Source organism: Mobula hypostoma, chromosome 16 (genome assembly GCF_963921235.1).
Source record: "Mobula hypostoma chromosome 16, sMobHyp1.1, whole genome shotgun sequence".
Lineage (NCBI taxonomy): Eukaryota > Metazoa > Chordata > Chondrichthyes > Myliobatiformes > Myliobatidae > Mobula > Mobula hypostoma.
In genome coordinates this window covers 57474511-57498070 of record NC_086112.1, presented here as the reverse complement: position 1 = coordinate 57498070, position 23560 = coordinate 57474511, and the positions used below count along the sequence as shown (strand labels likewise).

At 42.4% G+C, this 23560-nt stretch overlaps 1 protein-coding gene and 1 long non-coding RNA gene across 3 annotated transcripts in view; one reads left to right on the top strand and one right to left on the bottom strand.

Moving 5' to 3' along the window:
• Positions 1-1539: 1539 nt before the first annotated feature.
• LOC134357422 (uncharacterized) lies at positions 1540-6171 on the bottom strand. Its single transcript, XR_010020622.1, has 3 exons — positions 5986-6171; positions 2280-2393; positions 1540-1672 (listed from the first exon to the last, which is right to left on the bottom strand). It is a non-coding gene; the product is annotated as an uncharacterized LOC134357422 (long non-coding RNA).
• The window catches only part of LOC134357421 (zinc finger protein GLIS3-like), a 503684-nt gene continuing 481790 nt past the window's right edge, over positions 1667-23560 (top strand). Inside the window, exons 1-2 of one of the 2 annotated variants that reach the window (XM_063068994.1) lie at positions 1667-2223; positions 5618-6123. In XM_063068994.1, the coding sequence (XP_062925064.1) occupies positions 5730-6123 (394 nt within the window). In that variant the 5' untranslated portion in view covers positions 1667-2223; positions 5618-5729. Of the gene's footprint in view, positions 2224-5617; positions 6124-10103; positions 10135-23560 lie in introns of those variants that run through there. The other variant, XM_063068995.1, reaches the window with a different exon arrangement.

Genomic DNA, 23560 nt, shown 5'->3' with positions numbered 1-23560 from the left:
CAGTCGATATTCTCGAACTTCCCCCACCCACTCCCTTCACCATTCCTCATTCCCATTATCTCCTTACCTGCCCAACACCCCCCCCCACCCCGTCTGGTGCTCCTCCCCTTCCCTTTCTTCCATGGCCTTCTGTCCATTCCTATGATTCCCTCTTCTACAACCCCTTATCACTTTCAAGAATCACCTACCACCTTGTGTTTCTTCCTCTCCTCCCCCCACCTTCTCACTCGGATTTCTCATCTTTTTTGCCCATTCCCGATGAAGGGTCTCGGTCAGAAACCTCGACTGTTTGCTCTTTTCCATATATGCTTCCTGGCCGGCTGAGGAAATAGTGTAACCCTGATGAGAAGGGCAACTATTATATTTCAAGAACCGTAGAAGTTGCAAAGGGAATATGTAGCAAGCAACATATAAAGTGGAGCGATAGATGTAAAGAAGAATCCTTAAGCATTTCATCTTAACAATGAATCCTTCATCCAAATATTAATCCTTTCCTGTTACAGCATTGGCATTTACAATAGCAATTTTTACTATACAAAGTAAACCTATGAAGGGATAATCAAGGTAAACACACTTATTTAGAAAGGGGCAAGCCATGATAACATAAAAGAGATGTTTGAAGTGAACTATATCTTCTAACTTACTCCAATGAATGCCATGTTGTGGATTCAGTAATTGACAGAAGATATTTTAAATCAATTCATTAACTGCATGGACAAGAGAAAATCTGCAGATGCTGTAAATCCGAGCAACACACACAAAATGCTGGTGGAACTCAGCAGGCCAGGCATCATCTAGGAAAAGAAATGCTCTTGGCCCGGAGGGTCTCGGCCCGAAACGGCAACTGTACTCTTTTCCTAGACGCTGCCTGGCCTGCTGAGTTCCTCCAGCATTTTGTGCGTGTTGCTTAATAACTGCATGGACATGGTCAATAAATACATAAAATTCATTGGTTCAGAATGTTTTCATAGCTGATCATTCACTGTAAGGTGAATTGAATTTCCACCTATTTTAATGAAGAAGAATAATAAATACCATTCCAAGTTTTTGCAGTGTGTTATGACGTTCCCGTTATCCAGCCATAATCACACAATGCACTGAAGTTTATCCACGTCATGATTAGTGCTTGTTGCAAGGTAGATGAGAATTATGTCTGGCATGGTGATCATTTCTCAGTGGGTTGTGGTAGCCAAGAGAATATGTAATTCCTGGTTACATTGAGATAGCAGCTTTTGAATTACAAAAAAAAATCTTTCAAAAATGTGTAACTAAATGACTTAATATTTTCTTCCTATTATATGCATATTTACGTGGCCAGATTCGTGAAACATATGCAAGTGTCAGAATATATGAATGGTGCTTTACTTTATCATAAGCATCACTTTGGGTAACTATTTAACCCTTTGCAATCGTCCTTGCCATTTTTAAGTTCCTGAATAACGCCGTCACTTACATTTGTAAGACAATTTTACAATCAAAGTAGCAATATATTTAAAGCTATTCTGATTTAAAATCACATCATCCCGAATGCACTGTCGGTGCGAATTGGTATATTTAAAACGTACTTAGAAGTGATCATCGTTAAGAGGGATGAAGAAAGCTGTTTCCAATGGATTCGCCAACACCACATCCGTGTGCAGAGCAGATATTAGTATTCATATTGCATTCAAGCCTGTTAATCAAACGCACACAGAGATGAAAGACATCTCAGCGGAAACAATGCAGAGAGTACATATCTAAAGCACGCTGTCGCGCGAAACTCCGCTGTAGCATGAGTGAGCGCGGACTTGCTAAAGTTCTTTCAGCGAATGGCTATTGCAGCTCTCAAGTCCTCGGTTGAATGAGTTTCCACAAATCGGTTACCAATTACCCGCCCCCGTACTCGAGCTGTGTTGAGCACATATCCATACTCGTCACTGGCATAGATACAGCTCCAGTCACAGCATAACACCAAGCATCACATAAAAAGGCGAACATATACCAGAGATCCCAAAGTTAACAAAAAGAGTTGTCGAACCCCTCCCCCTTGGCGAAAACAAAGAGTAAGGAAATGCTTCTGTACGGCCAGAGTGAGATCTGCTGGGAAAACTCACTGGCGACATGGGATCTGCTTCATCCTTGAACGGCGAGTAACTTCACTGCGGAATACTGTATTTGCCTGGATCCAGACACACTGTCGGTCATGAAGGGCTCTGTGGTGGGGGCGGATCATTTAACTATCCGGTAAGTGACTCTTGATCTGACCGGGATGCAAAAGTAAACTGTGACAGCATTCTCACCGTGATCTGCGTGCAGTAACTGCGGTGTGAAGACAGACTGTTGGTGTCATTGGTGCCAGATTGACACAGTGCAATTCGAGATTATTACAGTTTTATCTCCGGCGTGTTGTGTATCTGAAATTTGTCAAAAGAGAGGTGAAGATAACACTTGAGTGAGCAGACATTTTTTTAAAGTGTGAACAAACATATAAACGAACGGGGAATGTCTTAAACAAGCACATTTATATATCGCAGTGTCCCTTCCTTGAAGCTCTGCAATCGATATGAAACTAAAAGGAACTCCAATATCTCCTCAAACGCAAGGAAGTCTGCAGATGCTGGAATTTCAAACAACACACATAAAAGTTGCTGGTGACCGCAACTTTCGCTGTGTTCACCAGCAACTTTTATGTGTGTTGTCCAATATCTCCTCCTTCCCCAGGGAACCAACCACTCCAGAAGTTTTGACTGCAAAACGTCTTTCAGGGAACACCAGCCTGAAACCGCACATTTATGACAGGTGGGCGTGGGGGGCTGGAAGTGACAGATTTAGGTCCAAAGCAAAGTGCTTTTTTTTTCGCGGGGGTACTATAAAAGACTGCACCGAGCGGGGATTATTCACAAGAAATCGATAGTATCAAGTGGTAAAGTTAACTGGTGGTATTGTAAACTTGACGCGGGGAACAGACGGAACAGCGAAACCGTGGTGTATATATCAGGTTCACTCCTTTGCTGCTTTCCCGCAGACCAGCAATAGAACATGTTCATGATTTAAACCCAGACCCACAAAATAATCACGGATTAAGTATTTCTCAAGGAAATGAGAGCGTGTCTTTGATACTCTGTAAAAACAAAATCGTCAAAATATTAGTTGCCTCCGATTGAAGACATGGAATTGTTTATGTAAAATGATTGTAGTTAACTTAATAATTGTGCATGACGCCGCGCTAGGATTTATTAAAAGTGGTCACCAGTCAATCCCTTTTTAATTTAACGTGTATTATGGTGCATATAGGATGCTTGTACATCCTTCCTATTCAATCACTTGAAATACTGCAGTTTATTTATTGCACTTAAAGCTGAATCGGCAAAGTTATTTCGAGGTTTTATTCGTCTGTGTGTTGTTTGGAGGGTGGGCAGGGCCGTCGCGCAGTGCGGACGCTGGCAGCCGCAGCCGCCGCCGCCGCCGGAGCCGGGCCCAGTCCGCTCGCGCCGCCAGGTGCACACGCTCGCGCCTCTGGGCTGATCCACCGTCTCCCGCCTTTAGCCGTCCAATACCGAGTCCCCCTGTTTTCCTCAGAATATACTCTGCTATTATGGAAGCACAACACCTGGTTTGGCCAACTGTCATTCGTTTCCTTTTTAAATGTTGAAAACGGGGTAAACTATCCGACTGGCGAGCAACATGTTTTGTATTTTGTTTTACGTGGATCCATCGTTACAACTGATTTTAACCATTTACTGGGGGGGGAAAGAATGAAATCCCGACCTTGGATATCTTGCCCTCGTCCCTGAAAAGTCTAGCTGGACTGCGCCTTGTATTTGCTTGTGCTATGTGTTTTCCCCTGTCACGATGGATGATACTGCCAGGTCAAACCGAGATGGGAGCGGGCGGAACGCTGCTCCTACTTGTTCCCGAACCTCCCTCCACCGTACCGACTGGGATCCTGTACTGTGGAGAGGGTAGACGAACTTAAATCCCCGACTTTCTCCCGCCCCGCCTCTTGCTTCCTTCTCTCCGTGATACGCAGAAAACCAATTGGTTCCAGCCTCGCGAAAACATTTGATTGATATTTCACCTGTCAGCCGGGACCGGGGATTCGAGCGTTCCCTGTAGTCCTCTAGGCAGAAGTTTTATCTCCAGTCTTCATAACATATCGGGTGGATGTATTTGCGGCGCCGTAGCACGCCTGTCAGTTTGCAATTTCTTTGGATTTTATTTGAACAACCCTGACAGGAATGTCACGGCGTGTTTCTGCTCACATGGTTACATAGTAACTTTTGGATTTCTGGCACACGTACTCCTGTGTTTTCCCGTGACGCGATCCGCTTGCGGATTATCTCTGATAGCTAAACAACGATCCGTTTAAATAGTCTACAGTCAGATCATGTCCAACACTCTGCCTGTTGGAGTTTGGAGTGTAAGATACTTGTAAAATAACGGAGACTTTTTATAAAATCAAGAAATACAAATCTCCGAATTAAGAGGACGATTTGAACAATCTACAACGAGCTGGTGGTGACTTGTGAAGCCAATCTATATATTCAGCGCAGTACAATGATGAACATCAAATGGGACGTTTTCAAAAATAATTCTAGACCATTTTCAGTTTCCTACTTTCCCGCTTCGATTACTATTTCTATCGCTGCCGCCCTCAGGCTGACTGCATTATCATTTTTCCGACCCTCAATAAAAGATGAAAAATGAAAATAGAAACGAATACGCTTGCAATTAGTGGCCTTTGAGAAATATCAGCTAATGTTTTGAGTACGAATACCAATGCCATTTCTAAGAATTCGGCTTCAACGTTGCTGTACTACCATCTCCGCGACCTCATATTTGCTGAAAAGAAAATAAAAACTACAAAGTTCGCAGTTCAAGGAAAATTTATTATAAAAGTACACATGTGTCACTATATACTACCCTGGGATTCATTTTCTTGCGGGTATTCACAGCAAATATAAAGAAACACAGTAGAATCAATCAAAAAATTTAAATAACGAAGACGGACAAACAACTAATCTGCAAACTACAACAAACTGCGCAAATACAAAAAAAACGAAAAAGCACCCAAAATAATAATAATAAATAAATAAGACATATCAAGAACTCGAATTGATTTCCGTTGATCAAAGATCAACGCTCTGAACCTTTATATCTACATATGCTGCCTGACCTGTTGGGGATTTTCTGTCTTTATTTCTAAATCTCTGGAATTGCTTTAATGCTCGCGTCTGCTCAGATAACTTATTTTTGCTTTCTGTCAAGCTTCTTAAAACGGCCTTTCGGGATCAGTCACTGTTTGTAAAACCTGGTAAGTTTTGGCTCAACATTGCCAGCAATGAGTCAATCACACTTATTTGTTGAAGTGATTCAATTTCGATTACAATAATTGATGTAGACAGGGTGCATATACTGTTACTTAGAAGCAGTTCCTGCATAAAGTGCAAATTAAATTGTTTAGCACTTTAAGGTTAAGAGTTTTATTAGGGTAAAAGTGCAAGTTCATATGATCAAAGCAGTACCAATAGGTGTTCATCAAACGGGGGAATAATTGTATATGATAATCATCCATGTGTTCATCTAATACATTATAATAAAACATGCTTTGATAATTGATTATTTGTTCATTTGACAGGATCTTTTCTGATACATGGATAATTTATTAAACCGTCATTAAAGTTTGTTGGACTGACCAAATCCGTGGATTGTGGAAGTAACATCGGTTTTGCTGACTAGCTGATATAAACATGAATGGAAGATCATGTAATATTAACCACCGGGGGACGAGGACTCCTCAAGGACCAGCCTTAATCAATGGACAACAGATCCCCCCAATCAGAATTCAGACAGAAACACCGTGCCCGTCTTCAAACAGTGCTACACCGAGTCCTGCCGCTGGAATGCTCGCCAATAATATGCACAGGAAGCTGTCAATGAACGGCTGCCAGCATCCTACCGCAACACCTCAAAACACCAGCATGCCCGAAAATGGCATCCACTTACCCGCTTTAAGTCCGAGAAGGCAAGTCGTATCAAAACCGATCTTTCCAGTATCCCAGCCAGCAGGCCATTCAACACCCCTTTCCTCAAAACCAAAATCCATGGAATTTGGAAGCATTCTTGCAAACAGCAATGTGAAAGGTAAGATTTTTAAAACTGAAGTGGGTATTGTTTTCTCTTGAGAGTACGTACGCGTGGGTTAGTCAGTAATGATTAATTTAGTTAATACATTTGGAGTGCTCAGGAGCTAATAGAGCTCTTAGAAGTTCTGTATTTTCGTTGCCTAAATAGAATTTTTTACTTTGATTGCTGTAAAAAAAGTATATTGGAGTAAATGGCTGATTAATTAATAATGCGCTGACCTGTCCTGATCCATTACCTTAAGCATGCCTTTGCATGTTGGTGGTGATGTCAGCACACTGCCAACAAGTTCAACTATGCTTGGTTAAATAGTAAGTGACCCTTTCCAATGTTACTGCCAGCCTTTTTAACCTTTTGCTTGGTAACTGTTGCACAGGACTCCTGCAGCACATGCAGTGAATCAATAACCAGCTTTTTAACAACATGGCTTATTATAAAGCATACCGATTTATTATCCTCAAGTATTGAACTGCAAAATATCACCAAATGAGTCACCAGATTATATGACAACCATTAATTATCTAGTAAAAATAACCAGTCTGCAAAGTGTTACTATCTATTAAAGCAGTATTTACAGGCAGAAATAAAGCACATTTTAGAAAATGAATAATATATAAAATAATTTCAAAGAAATAAATCGCCCTTGTTTATGTAGTTGAAGTGAGGAGTGTTACCTGCAGTGAGTGTGTTGGCTTTCTTGGTTAGTTGGCACACTATAACTGGGCTCATTGCCACGGTGGCAAATTTTGATTTGAGACCTCAGATTAGAATTTTGTGTGGTGTCCATATGTAGTTAATCTTACATTTCACAAGTAAAAAGTAAAAATTTACATTGGTTCACTTATACTGAATGTTAGATTTGTTTGGAATTATCTGAATGATCACATCAAATATTGGTGCAGAAAGGGGATTTCAGAATATTTGTTTTTGAAACCTGAACGGGCACAGTCATTATACAATTCTAAAAGACCAGGAAGATTTTTATTATTGTTTGAAATGATTTTCTGCTTTTGCACTTAAATTATCATGCATCATTTCTCGAAGGTGATGATAGCATAGAATAGTTGAAAACAGTTCTTCTTCTCTGGTCTTCCTGAACAGAGCCCGGTATCATGTTATTTCCATTCTATAATCCATGTATGCCAAGTATTGTTTTAGTATTAATTGGTTCAGGTTTTTAATTGCTTTGGGTTTGGACTCATTGGAAATAAATTAATAGTCCAAAGGATCTCTTCTGATGTTTCACAAAGTTGAAATCATGTGGTATACCTTTAGATTATTTTCTTAATCTGAGTAGCAGCTTGTATAGATGAAAGTATCTGTAGTCTAATCATCAATCTCATTGAGCCTTTACAGAATTTTAGATTTTGGAACGAAGTAGCATGAATTTTAAATCCTAATAGGAACTTTCCTTTACGGCAATTGCGTTCATTTGAGCCAGGTAGCTGTCAAAACTGTTATAAAAGAATCTGCAACACACATCAAAGTTGCTGGTGAACGCAGCAGGCCAGGCAGCATCTGTAGGAAGAGGTGCAGTCGATGTTTCAGGCTAAGACCCTTCGTCAGGACTAACTGAAGGAAGAGTGAGTAAGGGATTTGAAAGTTGGAGGGGGAGGGGGAGATCCAAAATGATAGGAGAAGACAGGAGGGGGAGGGATAGAGCCAAGAGCTGGACAGGTGATAGGCAAAAGGGGATACGAGAGGATCATGGGACAGGAGGTCCGAGAAGAAAGACAAGGAGGTGGGGGGGGGGAACCCAGAGGATGGGCAAGAGGTACATTCAGAGGGACAGAGGGAGAAAAAGGAGAGTGAGAGAAAGAATGTGTGCATAAAATAAGTAACAGATGGGGTACGAGGGGGAGGTGGGGCCTTAGCGGAAGTTAGAGAAGTCGATGTTCATGCCATCAGGTTGGAGGCTACCCAGACAGAATATAAGGTGTTGTTCCTCCAACCTGAGTGTGGCTTCATCTTTACAGTAGAGGAGGCCGTGGATAGACATGTCAGAATGGGAATGGGATGTGGAATTAAAATGTGTGGTCACTGGGAGATCCTGCTTTCTCTGGCGGAGCAAAGTGGATCTCCCAGTCTGCGTCGGGTCTCGCCAATATATAGAAGGCCACATCGGGAGCACCGGACGCAGTATATCACCCCAGCCGACTCACAGGTGAAGTGTCGCCTCACTTGGAGGGACTGTCCGGGGCCCTGAATGATAGTGAGGGAGGAAGTGTAAGGGCATGTGTAGCACTTGTTCCGCTTACACGGATAAGTGCCAGGAGGGAGATCAGTGGGGAGGGATGGGAGGGACGAATGGACAAGGGACAAGGCTCCTCCCACTTCCTCCAAACTAAAGGTGTAGCTATGGGCACCCGTATGGGTCCTAGCTATATCTGCCTTTTTGTTGGCTTTGTGGAACAATCTATGTTCCGTGCCTATTCTGGTATCTGTCCCCCACTTTTCCTTCGCTACATCGACGACTGCATTGGCGCTGCTTCCTGCACGCATGCAGAACTCGTTGACTTTATTAACTTTGCCTCCAACTTTCACCCTGCCCTCAAGTTTACCTGATCCATTTCCAACACCTCCCTCCCCTTTCTAGATCTTTCTGTCTCTGTCTCTGGAGATAGCTTATCCACTGATGTCTTCTATAAGCCTACTGACTCTCACAGCTATCTGGACTATTCCTCTTCTCACCCTGTCTCTTGCAAAAACGCCATCCCCTTCTCGCAATTCCTCCGTCTCCACCGCATCTGCTCTCAGGATGAGGCTTTTCATTCTAGGACAAGGGAGATATCTTCCTTTTTTAAAGAAAGGGGCTTCCCTTCCTCCACTATCAACTCTGCTCTTAAACGCATCTCCCCCATTTCACGTACATCTGCTCTCACTCTATCCTCCCACCACCCCATTAGGAATAGGGTTCCCCTGGTCCTCACCTACCACCCCACCAGCCTCCGGGTCCAACATATTATTCTCCGTAACTTCTGCCAACTCCAACGGGATCCCACCACTAACCACATCTTTCCCTCCCCCGCCCCCCGCATTCCGCAGGGATCGCTCCCTACGCAACTCCCTTGTCCATTCGTCCCTCCCATCCCTCCCCACTGATCTCCCTCCTGGCACTTATCCGTGTAAGCGGAACAAGTGCTACACATGCCCTTACACTTCCTCCCTTACCACCATTCAGGGCCCCAAACAGTCCTTCCAGGTGAGGCAACACTTCACCTGTGAGTCGACTGGGGTGATATACTGCGTACAGTGCTCCCGATGTGGCCTTTTATATATTGGCGAGACCCGACGCAGACTGGGAGACAGCTTTGCTGAACATCTACGCTCTGTCCGCCAGAGAAAGCAGGATCTCCCAGTGGCCACACATTTTAATTCCACATCCCATTCCCATTCTGACATGTCTATCCACGGCCTCCTCTACTGTAAAGATGAAACCACACTCAGGTTGGAGGAACATCACCTTATATTCCATCTGGGTAGCCTCCAACCTGATGGCATGAACATCGACTTCTCTAACTTCCGCTAAGGCCCCACCTCCCCCTCGTACCCCATCTGTACTTATTTTATGCACACATTCTTTCTCTCACTCTCCTTTTTCTCCCTCTGTCCCTCTGAATGTACCTCTTGTCCATCCTCTGGGTCCCCCCCCCCCCGACCTCCTTGTCTTTCTTCCCGGACCTCCTGTCCCATGATCCTCTTGTATCCCCTTTTGCCTATCACCTGTCCAGCTCTTGGCTCTATCCCTCCCCCTCCTGTCTTCTCCTATCATTTTGGATCTCCCCCTCCCCCTCCAACTTTCAAATCCCTTACTCATTCTTCCTTCAGTTAGTCCTGACGAAGGGTCTTAGCCTGAAACGTCGACTGCACCTCTTCCTACAGATGCTGCCTGGCCTGCTGCATTCACCAGCAACTTTGATGTGTGTTGCTTGAATTTCCAGCATCTGCAGAATTCCTGTTGTTTGCGTATAAAAGAATCTGCACCATTTTGACAGACAAGATGCTTCATGTGTAAGTACTTCAGGCTTTCCCAAAACAATTACATTAGAACAGTTTACAAAAAATGAAAATAGAAATTCAACAATTAATATTTCCAACAACACTGATGATCATATTGGGTATATGCTGAATATTGTAACAAAAGAGTTTTGATATTGCTGTCCAAACAGACTTTTAATTTGTTCCTATTAAAAGGTTCTTGCTTTTGTTCTGTTGTACTTCAGGTGATCGTGTCACTTTAGAGATTTGGACCATTGCAACACTTAAGTCCCTAATGCCTATTGCCACTCTTTTTTCCTAATATATCATTTTTTTGACAGCTATTCTAGTTGTTGAAATGAAACATGCCTTACAGACTCTGGGCTGGATCACCTTGGATCAGACCCACATTTTGGACTCACTGCCTGCTCACCCACGCTTCTCTTTTATGATTTTGAGGACCAAACAAGTTGATGCTCTGCACCCAAGAAGCAAAGGGGGCTCCTGAGTGGCAATAAGGTTGCTGTAAACCTGAGGTGCTGCCTCTTGAATGCTCTGATGGTCTTTGACAGCTCAAAGCACACAAAAATACTAATACATAACAAACATGTGCAGGAATAAAAATAGTTCAAACACATATCTGCACTTCCTCTACATTTGTCCAAATGAATGGGATTGTCACAAAATATGCCCTCTCCACAATATCTATTGTTCTACCACTGGGCTCATAGGTGGGTTCTCCAATGCAAGGGAAGATCAAGTTTCCCAACATCGGATGTGCAGCTTATTTCAGACTAAGGTATTTAGCTGTGCTGATCGCCAACAGGTTCAAGAGAACCATTATTGTACTTTAACAAATAAACAATTTTCATAATTTGAAGTAGAAATTCACCAGGAATACAATTGATTAAGGCATTTTTTTTTAATTCTAAAGGTGCTGAGATTTTGGCTTCTATCAAATTTATGGCTTTGTGTTGTGCACAGAAGTCAATCTTGTTTTGTTCCAATGTCATCCGGAGGTTAGACATTACTTCAAAGCAACTTGCACCAGTTTTCAAAAGTAGCAATGAATAAATGGCAATTTAATTTTCTTTCAAAGAGATTTTCTTTCAAAGATCTATAATTAAAATATCAGTTTAAAGAGCTTCTAAATTCCTGTGAGTAATTCCCGTGAATTATGCTTTCAACTCACAGGAAGTGTATTTAAAAATTACACTTTCTCATCTAGGATTTCCTGAAAGTACTGCAGCATATTTGACAGATTGCTGATGTATATAGTGAACCATATAATAGGTGTCAAGGAAAGTAGTCAATGATCATCTTTATTCATTGAATAGTTTTGCTTCAGCTAGCTGATTATTAATTTACTTCAGCAAAATGAAATAAGTTTATTTCTAACTGTAGATATCCAATTTATGAAAAAAGTGACAATAAACTAATAAAATAACGTTATTCTTTGGATTACTGTAGAAAATAAATGTAATGACACATTTTATGGCATGTATAGTTGTTAGTATTATACTCTAAATCTTCTTACTCAAGTTGTCAAACAATCTTAATTTGAATGATCATGAAGAGGTATGGCACACTTATTGTTTACAAGTCATACTTTATTGTGTTGAAAATATGCCAACACATTCCAGTTGCATGAGGCACATTTAGTGACTGATGCATAAAAAGGTCTGCAAGATGGCAGATAGGTGCCCTAACATTCTTTGCCTTTTTTGAAATGCAATCCCGACAAGTTGTGGTTTTGACCAAAGTTCAAAGTTCAAAGTAAATTTATTATCAAAGCATTGTAGACATTATACAACCTTGAGCTTCGTCTCCATACAGGCAGCCAAGAACCAAGGAAATCCAAAAGAACCCATTTTAAGAAAAGACCAAACACCCAACGTGTAGAGAAAATAAAACAAATCATGCAAACAATAAACATAAGCAAATAGTGTTCTGAACTGAAGTCCGCAAAGTGAGTCAGTCCACACACACACACACACACACACACACACACACACACACACACACACACACACACAGTTGAAATGGAGTGGCACTGAAGTTAAACAATTGTCTTTGACTTTCTACCAGTTTCACTATTTGTACCACTTTACCTGGAGTTTAGTGTTAGACAATCCAACTGTACAGCTGAATCAAGAATTTAAAAGATCTATCCAAACAAGGCTTTCTAAAATCTATTTCATAAATAGTTGTAGCAGGAGTAATAACATTCAATGTGTAATGTTACACTTTTGTAAGAGTCTTGCTACAGAAATCACATTAGCAATCTGATTACAGAAATCAGATTGGCAATGTGACTTATTGAGTATTAATTCTGCTTCTGTGTTGATGCATGTCCAAAATCTACACTCAGTCTAAGCTTTAAGTAGCAGCATTAACTGCCTTCTTATGCAGCAATATTAGTCCTAGGAGCCCATTCAAAAGAAATTTTAGTTTGAATAACATACAAATATTTAAAACTAGAAATGCATTGCAAAAACATGGCTTGTTGACAAATGATCTCACTATATTTTTCGCAAACAACAAGAAATCTGCAGATGCTGGAAATTCAAGCAACATACATCAAAGTTGCTGGTGAACGCAGCAGGCCAAGCAGCATCTATAGGAAGAGGTGCAGTCGACGTTTCAGGCCGAGACCCTTCGTCAGGACTAACTGAAGGAAGAGTGGAAGAGGTGCAGTCGACGTTTCAGGCCGAGACCCTTCGTCCTGACGAAGGGTCTCGGCCTGAAACGTCGACTGCACCTCTTCCTATAGATGCTGCTTGGCCTGCTGCGTTCACCCTCAACTTTGATGTATGTCACTATATTTTTCAATAGTTTTTATATTTATTATGCTACTTTGCAGCAGTTAAATTTTAAGAGAATTCTGCATTTTTAAAATATGGCTGATAGTTTGTTCTTTTATTATAATTTATCCTATTAAAATATATCAGAGAGGTTATAGTAAAAAGATTCTTAGTTTTTTTTTAACTTATCTTAATTGCAAAACCACCTCTCCAATCACAGTACAAGTACAGTGCCTATAAAAAGTGTCCATCCTTTGGAAGTTTTCATGTTTTGTTGTTTTACCACATTGAATCACAGTGGATTTAATTTGGCTTTTTTGACACTGACAACAGAAATAGACTTTTTTGTGTCAAAGTGAATACAGACCTTTACAAAGTGATCTAAATTAATTACAAATATTGATTGCTTAAGAATTCATCCCCCTTCAAGTCAGTTTGGGTTTGGGTTTTGGGTATTTGATCCTCCACAATATTCCGCATGGGAATTTAAACCGGACACGGCAGTGTTTTTTTTTATGAGGTCAAGTTGCGAGCTTGACATCAACCCGCCATGGATAGAGAGCACGCTCGGGAGCGGTCTGTCACTGGATCGAACTCAGGAACCTCCGTTCTCGAGCCCAGCACTGATCTCACTGCGCCACCAGCTGACTTTTATTTAATCAAAGTACCTTTGGCAGCAATTATAGCTTTAAGTCTGTGTGGATAGGTCTCTATAAGCTTTACACATCTGGACACTACAATTTTTCCCCATTCTTCTTTACAAAACTGCTCAAACCCTGTCAGGTTGCATGGAGATCATGAGTGAACAGCCCCTTAAGTCCAGCCACAAATTCTCAGGTGAATTGAGGTCTGGACTCTGACTTGGCCACTCCAGGACATTAATTTTGTTGTTTTTAAGCCATTCCTGTGTAGCTCTGGCTTTATGCTTTGGAGAAGATTTGTTGGAAAACAAATCTTCTCCTGAGTCGAAGTTCTCTCGCAGACTACATCAAGTTTTCCACCAGGGTTTCCCTGTATTTTGCTGCATTTATTTTACCCTCTTCCTTCCCAAGTCTTCCAGGGCCTGCTGCAGTGAATAATCCCCACAGCATGATGCAGCTATCACACCATACTTCATGGTAGGGATGGTGTGTTTTTGTGATGTGCGATGTTTGGTTTATGCCAAACATCACATTTAGTCTGATGGCCAAAAAGCTCAACTTTGTTTTCATCAGACCACAGAAACTTCTTCCAGCTGACTTCAGTCTCCTACATGCCTCCTGGCAAACTCTAGCTGAGGTTTCATGTGATTTTTTTTCCCGACAGTGGCTTTCTCTTTACCACCCTCTCATAAAACTGCCACTGGTGAAGCACCTGGGCAACAGATATTGTATGCGCAGTCGCTCCCATCTCAGCCACTGAAACTTAGAACTCCTCCAGAGTTGTCATAGGTCTCCTGGTGGCCTCCCTCACTAGTCCCCTTCTTGCATGGTCACTCAGTTTTTGAGGATGGCCTGCTCTAGGCAGATTTACAGCTGTGCCATATTCTTTCCATTTTGTGATGACTAACCCAACTGTACTCCAAGGGCTATTCAGTGACTTGGAAATTTTCTTGTATCCATCTCCTGGTTCGAGCTTTTCAATAACCTTTTCATGGAGTTGCAGAGAGTGTTCTTTTATCTTTGTGGTGTAGTTTTTGCCAGGATACTGACTCACCAGCAGTTGGACCTTCCAGATACAGGTGTATTTTTACTACAATCAATTGAAACACCTTGACTGCACACAGGTCTCCTTTTAACTAATTATGTGACCTCTGTCATATTAAAGGGGCGGGAGAATGAGTACTTATGAAAACAAATATTTTGTGTTTTATATCTGTAATTAATTGGATCACTTTGTAGAGATCTGTTTTCAGTTTGACATGAAAGAGATTTTTTCTATTAATCAGTATCAAAAAAGCCAAATTAAGTCCATTGTGATTCAATGTTGCAAATCAAAAAAACAGGAAAACTTCTAAGGGGGTGAATACTTTTTATAGACATCATATTTTGTCTGATACTAATAATCAGATGTAAAGTACAGTAATTCAGTGAGCTTCGTAAAGTTTGAGTTTGAACATGTCATATTAAGGACAACTGACAACAGAGCCAAGTAATTGGTTCAGTAGTATCCTCTGGGAAAAGGAAACAGCAAAGCCAATGTAAATATGCTTTATGATTTTGGTGTCAAACTATACCTTATTGTAAACATGGTCTCACAGGCCTCTTAACTAGGGTTGCCAAATTTCTCACTCCCAAATAAGGGACAAAAGTAGCAGTCAAATACGGGACACTTGTGTTTACCCTGAGAAAGACTACCATGACCATGAAACCTTGCAAGGGCACCTGTGTGCGCATGCGTGACGTGCACATACGTGACGTGCGCATACGTGTAGGTGTCGATTTTTTTCTATGAATCGGTTTTAGCTTAATCTTCCCAATTCTGATACACTGTACATATATTATTTCTACTTTGTATAGGCTGTGTATTTATCATATCATTCCTGCTTTTACTATATGCTAGTGTTATTTTAGGTTTTATGTGTTATTGGTATGATTTGGTAGGTTATTTTTTGGGTCTGGGAACGCTCAAAAATTTTTCCCATATAAATTAATGGTAATTGCTTCTGTGCTTTACGCATTTCAGCTTACGAACGGTTTTGTAGGAACACTCTACCTTAGCGGGGGAAATACGGGACAAGGGCGGTCCCATATGGGACAAACCAATTTACCCCAATATACGGGATGTTCCGGCTAATACGGGACAGTTGACGACCCTACTCTTAACACAATTGTTTCTGGAACGAAGCTATCACAATTCTTAGGACAGATTTTCAATGAAAGGCCACAATTATTGCTAATGAATATCCTGAAAATTCAATATATACAATCTAGTTAACCCATCCTCAACAAAAATCGCACCTTAGATTCTATCAAATCATCTCAGCTAAGTGTGATTTTTTATGGTAGGCCTTCAGAATATATGGGCTCCCATGTGCCCTCCTATACATTGGTGAGGCCCGTCGTAAATTGAGGGACCCCCTCGTTGAGCACTTCTGCACCAGGCCCAAACATTTTAATTCCAGTTCCCATTCCCATTCTATTGTGCCAGTCCACGGCCTCCTCTTGTGCCAAGATGAGGCCACCCTCAGGGAGCAGGAGCAACACCTTATATACTGTCTGGGTACCCTGCTACTTGATGGCATGAATATCGATTTCTTCTTCTGGTAAACAAATTGCCTCTCCCCCCCCACTTTCCACTATTCCCTACTCTGGCATTCTACTTCTTCTTGTTTGCCTATTACTGCCTCCTTTCCTTTCTCCTATGGTCCACTCTCCTATCTTAGCAAATTCTTTATTCTCCCACTCTTGACCTTTCCCACCCACATGGCTTCACCTGTCACCTTCTAGCTAACCTCTTTCCCCACCCCCCACCTTTTTATTCTGACATCTTCTCCCCTTCCTTCTCAGTCCTGAAGACGTGTCTTGGCCTGAAATGTCGACTGTTTATTCTTTTCCATGGATGCTGCCTGACCTGTTGAGCTTCTCCAGCATTTTATGAGTGTTGCTTTGGATTTCCAGCATCTGTAGACTTTCTCATATGTACTATATCTAACCTTACATATGGATTTCACTTATATTGGTATTGGTTTGTTGGTCTGGGTTTATTATTGTTGCCTGGATCAAAGTACAGTGGAAAGATTTTGTCTGTATGTCATTCAGACAGAATGTGGAATAAATTGTTATAGTCACAGAGAAGGTACAGTGCAGGTAGTTGGTCTTAGTGACCTTGTGATTAGAAGCAGCTTCCATACTCATGTTGATGGCATGCATCTCCACCTTCCATTGTTTGACTCATGTCCAATAACATGAAATTAGATTGTTTATCTGTAATACGTAATGGATTAAACATTTATTTTTCACCAGTCAAACAGGAAGTGATCCATTTTTTCAGGCCCTCATTAGTTTCATCTCCCTTTATGAATAAGCTTTGAAGAGAGGCAACTTCAGTTCATTCTTCCCATCGCAAACTACAATCTCCATCTTCTGCTCACCTGGCCTGTGAGCAGGAACTAAAAGAAATTTTAATTTCTTTCCAGCCTGCCTCATCCTCATTTTGCACCGTTCCGAACTCCTGCATCTTTTCCAACTCATCTAGAGCTTGGAGGATGACCTTTTACACAGTGTTTTTCCTCTTGCTCCTCTGTTACAAACAACTCTTCATTCTCCCATCCCTGTTTGTTTGTAATTCCCTTCTTGAATCCTTGGACTTTAGTATTTTATTCTCCATATTGTAAAATCTCATTATCTCAGTATTTATTTTTAATAAAGTTTTTGATCAGTGCATTTAACTATCCCACAGCTGTTCATGGTCATTATTTTATTCTTCTATTAAAACCCCAAACATATTTTTCAGTCGATCAGCCTGTTTCATATGTCTTTATTGATTGGTACAAGATAGGAGGAAAGCTGTAATTTGATTTGGGCTCCACCTTAAGCTATATTCATAACAGACTTTCTAATTCTTCATTTATTCTCAATCCTCCCCCTAGGCTATAGGAAGGTCAAATTTTTAAAAAATTATTCAAACCCCACTTTTCATTTAAAGGAGGCCTATTACTACATTAATATATTCTACTTTGTCCATCACCACGTTCCTTACAGTCAGCTTTCTAAAAGTTGAAAATGACACTTTATGCAAAAATTGGAGGGCAGGTAATCTTTAAAGGGTATATCTAAGGATATTATTATAGAAATATGGAATAATTGAAAGGCTCTTTTGCACAGCTTATTCTTGCCAACCAAGTGCTCCTCCACAGTAGTCCCAAACTTGCCTGTGTTTAGTCCTGATCCCTCTAAACCTTTCATATCCATTTTCTTCTCTAACTTCCTTTTACATGTTGTTACAGTATCTATCTCAACCACTTCATCTGGCAGCTCATTCCATCTACGTTCTATCCTCTATGTAAAGAAGTTGGCCGTTTTAACTTTTCCTCTCTCTCCTTAAACCTATGCCATCTAGATTTTGGTTCCCTTTCCCTGGGAAAAAGACTCTATCCATTCAGCTTATCTCTGCCACTTATCTTTTTATAAATCTCAAAGAGATCCCCTGTCAGTCTCCCACACTTCAAGGAATACATTCCTGGCCTGCCAGCCTCTCCCAGTAACTCAGACCGTTAAGACCTGGGAACAGTCTCATAAATCTTTCTTCCAGTTTAATGATGTACTCATTTTCCTATGTGGTTTGCAACTTGGCAACATGAACATTAAATTCTACAACTTCTGGTGACTGCTGCCCTTCTGCTACTTTTTTCTTTCCTCTTAATCTTTCTTGCCCCCATATCTCTTAGACCTCTCCCATCTGCTCATCAGCCACACCCTCTTCCCACTGGTTCCCCACCCCACCTCCCTCCCTTTATTCCACATTCTATCTTTTCCTCCGATTATTTTCACCATTTCATCATCTTTTCACTTCTACTTATCAGCCCCCCCCCCACCCCCGGCTTCTGACACCATTCCCAATCTACCCCTCCCCCATCTGCCCATCACCCCTCTCACCTGGATTCTTCTATCACCTCCACTTTTTATACCATATCTTCCCTCTAATTTTCAGTCCAATGAAGGGTCTCAACCTGAAACATCAACAACAGACACAAAATGCTGGAGGAACTCAGCAGGCCAAACAGTATCTATGGAAAAAACTACAGTCGATGTTTCAGGCCGAGACCCTTTGGCAGTACTGGAGAAAATGGCTGAAAGTAGATTTAAAGGACGGGGGGGGGGGAAGGAAGAGAGAAACACAAGGTGATAGGTAATCACAGAGAGGGAGCAGTGAGAGAGGTTTCAGTGAACTCCTGTCAAAGGGAAGATTTAAACTTCTTCAGAGTAGGCATCCCTGGAAGACCTTTGCAGTGTAGTAATCCAAACACAAACAAGAGAAAATTTGCGGATACTGGAAATCTAAGCAACACACACAAAATGCTGGAGGAACTCAGCAAGCCAGGCAGCATCTATGGAAAAAAGTACAGACGGCGTTTCGGGCCGAGACCCTTCAGCAGGACTGGAGAGAAAAAGCCGAGGAGTAGATTTAAAAGGAAAGGTCAACAGTCTATTTCTCTCCATAGATGCTGCCTGATTTGCTGATGTGTTGCTTTAGATTCAGCATCTGCAGTCTCTGGTGTCTCCCATACTCAGTGCGCTTACTGATGCCAAACACTTTCTCAACAATTGTGGGTATCCCTTTCAGAGAACTATGCATATATACTCCAAGTACCTCTGTTCTACAGCACTTCCCAGGACCCTAATGATCACTGTGAAAGCCTACCTTGATTTGCCTTCGCAAAATAAAACACCTCACAATTATCTGTATTAAGTTTTCTACAAACTTAATAACCAAGCCTTGTATATTCTCATCCAGTTCATTAATACTGTAGGTTTTCACAAATAAGATGACTTAAGGCATCGTATGTTCAACAAAAAAAACCATAACAACTGATTTATTGAACTCAAAGTACGGTAAAAGTCCTTTACGTAATTACATCATCACGTCAGACCAGCCTCTTAAAGTGAAACCCCAACTCAATGTTGGTGGTTGTGAATTATGTGCGTTCCCACTGATTACGTTACCCTACACAGTCCCCCCCCCCCCACAGAATTCGCTAAAACTGGCATTGTGAACCTGTGCAGAGCTCGGACGATCCGCCTGGCTCCGGTCATGTGCTCTCTGTGAGGAGGAACAACAAGTGCTTTAGGCTCATCCACTGGTGCATTGACACGTGGATGGTCAGAGGCATAGTTGCATAATCCTCCAACTCTTGGTGAGCTGGTTTAAAGCAATCTAGCAAAACACATTCAGGTTTACACACCCCCCCCCCCCACCATCTATGATAAAAGTCTTTTCTCTCTATTCCAAAACACAGAGCAGGCCATTGTAAGTGGACCTAAAGGGGATGCTGTTGTTCATCATGGCAGATAAAAACAAATGAGGCAGAATGTAGGTCAACAGGAACCCAATAGTGCTGTACGCTATGATGAGAGGCAGGAGTAGGTGCAAAGGAATTGAATTAACTAAGGAAGATGGAACACTGTTGAGAGGCCAAGCAGGCAGTCATGGTATCAGGAATAAAATCATCTGTCACTTGTAACGGCTGCCTGTATACCCACCTAGCTGCAGGTCCCCTATTGGAGCTGTTTTGAGCCTCAGCACACAAGACGATCCTGCCAACACTCATCAGTCAGGGAAGCCCTCACAGCAGCCCTTAAGGAGCAGTGAAACTGCTCGCAAAAGCCATTGGACTGCAGGTGATAAACCGCATGGTGTGATCTAGCCTAACTCTGAGGTTCTGGGCCATTGCAGCCCAAAGGTCTGATATGAATTGGGGATCGCGGGCAGAGGAACTATCAGGTGGGGTGCCAAACAGAGCAATCCAGGTGCTGGTGAACCCCCGAGCCTCTTCTGCAGCTGTCATCAATGCTAGAGGGACGACCTCTGGCCACCTGGTGGTACGGTCCACCATGGTAAGGAGGTGTGTAAAACTGCGGGAGGGACAAGGTTCACATTGACATGGTCAAATCATCTCTCAGGGACCTTAAAAGGTGCCAACTGGGCCTGAACATGACAGTTCATTTTTGCCTGCGGGCACTACACACAAGCTGCAGTCTAGTCGAAGGCCGTGGCACACAAACTGTAGTGCAACCAGTTTCTTGTGAGGTCTTCCGGCCCAGAATTGAGAGGCCATGTATGCAGTCAAAAACAGTCCACCTCCAGTCTGCTGGCACTATGGGGTGAGGGCGACCAGTCGAGACATCATTCAGGAGAAAAACACCAGCATCTCCAAACTTAATGTCAGCCAACCGCAGGCCCGTGACTGTTGTTCAGCAAGCCTGGACTTCTGGGTCAGTAGCTTGGTTGGCTGCCATGCCAGCACAGTCAACCCCCATGTGTATGGCCTCAATGGCTGCCCATGTGAGGCAATCAGCCACAGCATTATTTTCCCCTTTGATATGTTGTACATCAGTTGTACCCTCTGATATGTAGGCCAGGCGGCATTGCTGCCGTGCAAACCAAGGGTTAGATAATTTGACCATCGTGTGTATGAGGAGTTTGCGGTAAATGAACGCTGTGAACTGGCGATCCTATAGAAGAAAATGAAAATGATGGACAGCCAGATAGATTCTGAGAAGCCCACGGTACAAACGTGCTGTACTTCCTTTGGGGGGTGGGGGGAATGGAGTTGATGGCTGAAGCCGGCCAGCGGCTGCCACAAGCCTCTGACCAGCTATTCGTGCACAGCACCCACAGCATAGTCTGAAGCATCAACAGTGATGGCTATAGGTACGCTGAGGAGTGGGTCTGCCAGTAGAGTCACGTTGGAAAGAGCTCATTTGGTACCATCAAATGATCTGGTCACGTCTGCTGGCCAGTCAAGTACTTGATTCCGGGTACTATATTGCCTTTCCCCTTATACAGGGGAAGCATAAGATCAGCAGCTCACGGAATGAAGCGTGGACTCACCACTGTGGAGTTACTGAGCGACACTACCACACAGAAATATTGGCCGTTGTCGGTGGAGATTCCTCATGGCGTGACTTAGGTCTCTGCTTGTACAAACCAAGCAGCGGCATTTTGCTCTCAAAACTCCGGCAATTTCAAAGCGACTGCGTTGGCCATCATGTTCAATAACTGTGGAACTGTCCTAGAGCATCGGGGTCACCAACGTAGCTTTTCACAAATAAAACAACGCTAGACATTTTATCTTTAATAAAGAACCGTAACAACTCATTCATTGAACTCCAAAATAACTGAACACAAAGCGCGGTAAAAGTAATTTACGTGTATGCTGGAGGTACTCAGCAGGGCAGGCAACATATATGGAAACAAGTATAGTATAGTCGATGTTTTGGGCCGAGAACCGTTGGCAGGACTGGAGAAAAAAGAAGAGTAGATTTAAAAGGTGGGGGGGGGGGAGGGGAGAGAGGAACAGAAGGTGAAACTTGGAGTGGGAGAGGGGTGAAGACAAGAGGTGAGAAGTTGATTGGTGAAAGAGATACAGAGCTGGAGAAAGGGGAGTCTGATAGGAGAGGACAGAAGGCCATGGAAGAAATAAGAGGGGGGAGGAGAACCAGAGGGAGGTGATGGGCAGGCATGGAGATAAGGGGAATGGGAATGCTGAAGGCTGAAGGGGAGAGGGGAGCATTACAGCAAGTTCGAGAAATCGATGTCCATGCCATCAGGTTGGAGGCTACCCAGGCAGAATACAAAGCATTGTTCCTTTAACCTGAGTGTGGTCTCATTACAACAGTAAAGGAGGCCATGGATTGGCATTTCAGAGTGGGAATGGGAAGTGGAATTAAAACGAGTGGCCACTGGGAGATCCCGCTTCTTCTGGTGGATGGAGCATAGGTGCTTCTTATCTCCTTGCCTGCCCATTGCCTCCCTCTGCGCTCCTCCCCCTTTCTTCCTTGGCCTTCTGTTCTCTCCTATCAGCCTCCCCCTTCTCCAGCCCTGTATCTCTTTCACCAATCAACCTCCCAGCCCTCCCCCTCTCCTAGTTTCACCTATCAGCTTGTGTTTCTCCCTCTCCTCCCCCCACTTTTTAAATCCACTCTTCTTTTTTACTCCAGTCCTGCCAAAGGGTCTCAGCCCGAAACATCAACTGTACTCTTCTCCGTAGATGCTGCCTGGCCTGCTGAGTTCCTCCAGCATTTTGTGTGTATTGTTAAATATCAAAGTATCTAGCTCTAACTGGATCCCATACAATCTAATGTTCCAGGCTAGCCTACCATGTGGTACTGTGTCAAAGGCCTTGCTGAAGTCCATATAGACAATATCCACTGCCATATCTTCATCACTCACTTGGTTACTACCTTTTTTAAAAAAAACACTTAACAGGTTTGTGAGACACGGTTTTCCATGCCAAAAGTCATGCTGACTGCCCTTAATCCATCCAAATGCTGTTCAATCCTGTCCCTCAGAATCCCAACCAATAACTTTCTGATTACTGACATTAAGATCACTAGCTTGAAGCTCCCTAGCTTGTCTTAAGTAACAGTACAATGCTAGCTACACTCCAGTCTTCTGGAACTTTATCTGTGGCTAACAATGATGCAAGTATCTCTGCAAGGGCCTCCGCCATTTCTTCCATAGTTTCCCATCAGGTCCAAGGATGCATTTGGTCAGGTTGCAGGGAATTATCCTCCTTCATGTGCTTGAGGACTGCCAGTACCTCCTCTTTGGTTATTTGGATATCTTTAAATCTTACTATTCACGAAGAAACAATGTTTAGAAAAAATGTAACTTCAACTATCAAAGTAGATGCACATAATGAAGAATACATTGTGGGAGGGAATTAATTTGCCACTACAGGACTGAAAGGCAAGTCTTAGTGGCTACATGATATTTTCCCTTCTTCACTATTTTCAACTTTTGCCTGCACTATTTTGTGTATTAGTGATTAGAATCACAGCTAGTATTGCACTAGTTAGTTTACATAATCACAAATATTTAACTTGCAGTCAAGGTTAAGATTATTTATTCTGTGAGTTTTAATGGAACTCCTAGTGATATTTCCCACAATGTAAAAGAACAGCAATGTTACACACCAACTAACTGATCTGCATGATATGTCAATACAAATA